This window comes from Oncorhynchus kisutch, linkage group LG13 (assembly GCF_002021735.2).
Source record: "Oncorhynchus kisutch isolate 150728-3 linkage group LG13, Okis_V2, whole genome shotgun sequence".
In the NCBI taxonomy this organism is placed as follows: Eukaryota; Metazoa; Chordata; class Actinopteri; order Salmoniformes; family Salmonidae; genus Oncorhynchus; species Oncorhynchus kisutch.
The window spans coordinates 30,827,112-30,831,720 of NC_034186.2; the positions used below are offsets into that span (position 1 = coordinate 30,827,112).

The 4,609-nt window shown below is 41.2% G+C and overlaps 1 protein-coding gene across 1 annotated transcript; it reads left to right on the plus strand.

Annotated features, from left to right (window-relative positions):
• The first annotated feature begins 1,142 nt into the window (after positions 1-1,142).
• Positions 1,143-4,199, plus strand: dmrta2 (DMRT-like family A2). The gene is made up of 2 exons (XM_020497567.2): positions 1,143-2,034; positions 2,353-4,199. The coding sequence occupies exons 1-2, from the start codon at positions 1,587-1,589 to the stop codon at positions 3,195-3,197; spliced, it is 1,293 nt and encodes a 430-aa protein (XP_020353156.1). The 5' UTR covers positions 1,143-1,586; the 3' UTR covers positions 3,198-4,199.
• The last annotated feature ends 410 nt before the right edge of the window (positions 4,200-4,609 follow it).

The window sequence follows — 4,609 nt, forward strand, 5'->3', positions numbered from 1 at the left end:
TTTCAAGATGGTTATTCTCAAAAATAATTCCACGCAAAAGACCAGTCTGTCAAGTACGAGGTTGTTTGATTTTATATTTTCTCACGACCTCAAATGCTGTAATTGCAAAACATGCGGTCTTTAAATTTCCGGCTCACTCACAGTAAATGATTTGTTTAGGCTATAGCCTATCAACTTATAAGGTTACTCGTTTTTTTACCATTTGATTCATGCATGTTGAAGGTATTTGGTAGCTATGTGCTTGAATTGAAATATTGTACCCCAAAAAATTGAATGGAAGGATAGTTGTTGGCTCACTTTGCTGACGACGTAAATAATATGTAGGCTAGTTTTCGATATGCCAATTCTATTCCTAAACTTAACCGCACTGAAACTTTTTTTATTATTGTCAGTGCACAGTAGGCTACTTATCAAAGGGTCCGGCTTGGCTCAATCGAATCGCATAATGAATGTCCATGAGTAGCATTACAATCGTGTAATAATGGTGCTATCATTGTACAATAAAAACACGTAAATTACTATTATGACAAAAAGTTGTATTTTTATTTATCTTAAGACATGTTTTTTCCCAACTCCATGCACAACATTCTACCAGCTCTTGCACTGCATAGGCTAGTCTATTTGAATCAATATGTAAATGTACTTACCTTGTGATTTGACGGAATTAAAGGACAGTGACGTCAGTGAGCCTTTAAACATTGTCTTAATAAAAAAAAAGCGTAAATGAAAGGATCAATAAAGGCGTTTTATACAGGAAAGACACGTGACGATACATCAAGCAATATAATCAAGTAAAGCAATACAGATCAACTTCAGAAATCGAATTATTGCCTGAATGTCTCGATAATTGCATTTAATATGAGCTTTGGAATCTTTCCATAATATTTAAATTTTTTATAAATATTACTTGATTTGATATGTAGTTTTCTTTTTGCTTTTGAATTGAAGTTGAAAATGATGTATTTTAGCTCTTCAGGATCCCCTTCAGATTCTAAACACTTGTTATTTGAGAAAGAACTCAGGTGGACACAGTTGAAAAAGTGACAGGCCAATCAGATTGCACCTTCCCCCTTTGGCCAATGACAGGCGCCACATTGTTGTCAAATTTGTCTAATGAAAACGTAGGAGTAACAATGGAGAGAGGAGGATCTGTATCTAGTGGCAATCTCTTGAGTAAGTTAGTGTCTCACGCTGGTGCGAGTATAGCAACCTCGGCTCCTTTTAGGTGATATTAAGTTAAAACAGGGCACTAATTTCTGCAAGTCTCTCGGATTTCTCCTCGTACATAACACGTTAAAAGTTAGTTTTTCAGTACAGATTGTTGCAGAGTTAATCAACTCTTGACAGGTTGCATGGCGTTTTTATACCTTACTCGCGCAAGTTGACAATAGGTATTTTATCTGGTTGCGGCTACGTATCTTCAATGGACAGAACACCAGTAGATTAACCTACTTTAGAAGTTGTGCAGGGATGTTGACAACTGTTCGACTGGTGTGAACAATTTACTCCTTAGCATCAATACAAACTACGCTGCATCATCAAGTTACTTTTTCCGATTGATAGTAGATATTGATCAGCAATAGGACATGGATCTGAGACCAGAGCTCTCCACCGCACCGTCAGGATCCCAGATCCACCCTGGAGCCGGAGCGTCTGTCAACATCCCCGTCTCCATGGCCAGTAGCCTCCTGAGGGGTCCAATGCTATATCGCGCAACGGAGAAGTATCCTCGCACCCCGAAGTGTGCCCGCTGCAGGAATCATGGCGTGGTATCTGCGCTGAAGGGCCATAAACGCTATTGCCGCTGGAAGGACTGTATGTGCGCCAAATGCACCCTAATCGCTGAGAGACAGCGCGTAATGGCCGCACAGGTGGCTCTCCGTCGACAGCAAGCTCAGGAGGAGAACGAAGCCCGGGAGCTGCAGCTCCTGTACGGGACAGCAGAAGGTCTAGCTCTGGCGGCCGCCAACGGCATCATACCACCTCGTCAGAGTTATGAGGTCTTCGGTTCTGTCAACAACGAAAGTAACTCCGGTAAGTGGATTTATATATTATCCTGCTCAGAGTAGCCTGCTCATAAAAACTGATAGGCCTACGTAATGCTATTGGCACATTGTAGGTCAGATTGTTTTGTGCGTAAGCGTGTTTTCCGCAACTTTGAAGAGTAACGTAAAGGACCCTGATGGAGAAATGTTTGAGGTGACACATATTTCAAGATGACAAGTTGGCATTTTAATTTACCAAACTGTCAAGTGACAGTGAACATCTTGGTAAAACAATCAAACGGAGCGTATTGGGCGTCTTTGTTATTTGACTGACATCTCATCGTTTTTTAATGCATCTATTTCACAGATTCAAGCATGCAGAAGTTTGAATTGTTTCCGAAGTCCCAAATGTCAGTATCAGTGACCAAGCAGCAGACTGTGGGCAAATCGGTTTCCACCGACAGCGAACCAGGGATCTCATCCCCAGACGGGCGTCATGGCTCGGGCTCCGAGAATGGAGACGGAGAGTCGTTCATTAGCTCTCCTGTCTCCAAGGCAATGAAAGACGGAGAGGACACCCCGGGTTCGATCAGCCCCTTAGGATCTGACTCGGGTTCGGAGACCGACAAAGATGATCAAGAACCATCGGCCGCCTCCAGGCAAATGAACCCCATCGACATATTGACCAGAGTGTTCCCCAGCCACAAGCGAAGTGTTCTCGAACTGGTTCTACAGGGCTGCGGGAAAGACGTGGTGCAGGCCATCGAGCAAATTCTCAACAACAGTGGACAAGCAAAGGCCCCGGAGCAGGTGTGGACAGCAGAACGCATGCTCCAGAGCGCACAGCCGCACCTTTCTTCCACTCCAAGGCCCATGTTACCCGGAGCAATAACGCTGAGCAACCGCTCCGCCTTCTCCCCTCTGCAGCCAAATGCGCCACACTTTGGCGCGGATCCCAGCACCTACCCCCTGAGCACCCATCTGGGACTAAACCCCTTGCGGCTGGCCTACTCGGCCCACAGCAGAGGGCTCACCTTCATGACACCCTACTCCACCACGGGGTTGATGCCAACTCTGGGCTTCAGGCCACCAATGGACTACTCATTCAGTGACCTCATACGGGACAGGACACTCTTGCACAAAGACCAAGGGTACACCAATGGCCTGTACGGGCCCCTCGTTAACAATAACCCAGACAAACCGTTAGACTGAGAATGTCCAATGTTTCATTAACTCAGTCGTGTTGGGGCTAGGATTCAAGTGGACACATTCAGAGAGGAACAGTGTATTTGTAGCCACAAGTGTTGAATGTTATGAAGAAATCAGTAATGTTTGATACTCCATCGCTGTACATAATGCTTTGTTTTTAGTCCCATGCGAACCCAGACTCACTTATATAACTTTGTTTTCTCAGAGAGCGCCTATTATTCCATGGGCATATACACAATTGTTGCTTTAAGTCCCCCGCCAATCATAGTGTGTAACCTGAAAATATCTCGCCAATGAAAGTATTTTGTCTGAAACATTACTAAAGGGGTTGCAATTCCAGAAAAACGGACAGACAAATTATTCATCACACCATAATGTATGCAGTAGCATAATACTGAAGTACATATATGAAGCACATCCAAATTATAACTTCGATATGGTTCCTGTAAATTGTAGGGTTTTGTGAGATTGAAAAAAAAAGTGGTGCAACCCAATTTCACTTTTTGAAATATTTGGGTTGTTGTGTTTGGTGAACCTGGTGCAATTGTTACTTTTTATTTTTAGTATAAAAAAAAAGAAATCTGGAGGAAACATCCAACCTTAGTTACTAAGGAATTATTGCTCACACTTAAATTATTTTTTTTATTTTTAAGGAGAGCCAAGCTTTAAAACAAATACGTTCAAGTGGGATCAAGTTATTTCCATAACGTTTAGGTTACTGACGTTGAACATTACAATCGAAAGCTTAATTGTTAAAACGAATGATGTATTGGCATTATTTTTCAGACTTTTTATCCAACAGTACATTGTATATTGCATTTGATTATATAAGATTGATTATATTATAATTGACTTTACCTGTGTACTTTATCCAGCATTTTATCAACTACACTACAACACTTCTCTGTTTTGTGAAATTGCATTTGTTTGCAAGTCTATTGCTCCTCTGTCACAAGCTGTAGTGTCACGTGAAATTACTGGAAATAAATGTTATTTTATACAAAATTATTGCCAATTATTTCTAGACACCACACAAACAATTTACTGATATTATTTTTATTATTCCTATAAGGCTATTATTTGCAGTAATTATCATATAGTGCTTATACAAATATTATGTAACCTTTACTGACTTTTATGTTTCAGAAATTTGTCATGTCTCGTCATGCACCCCAAAAATCTGATGGGTCTCAAAGTATGTGAGGGTGGCCTGGTGGTGGTCCGGAGGGGGTCATTTTTCGAACACCTGAAAACGCTTTTTCCTGCAATCTACAACCATAATCATTATGCTTCATTCTATGTAAAAAAAAAAAGTGTTTTTCTGCATATCTAAAAATACGTCTTGAGCTATCTGTATACTCTTGACTGTTGGTTCTTTTTTTTTAAATTTAAAGAAACGAAATATACATCTCTGC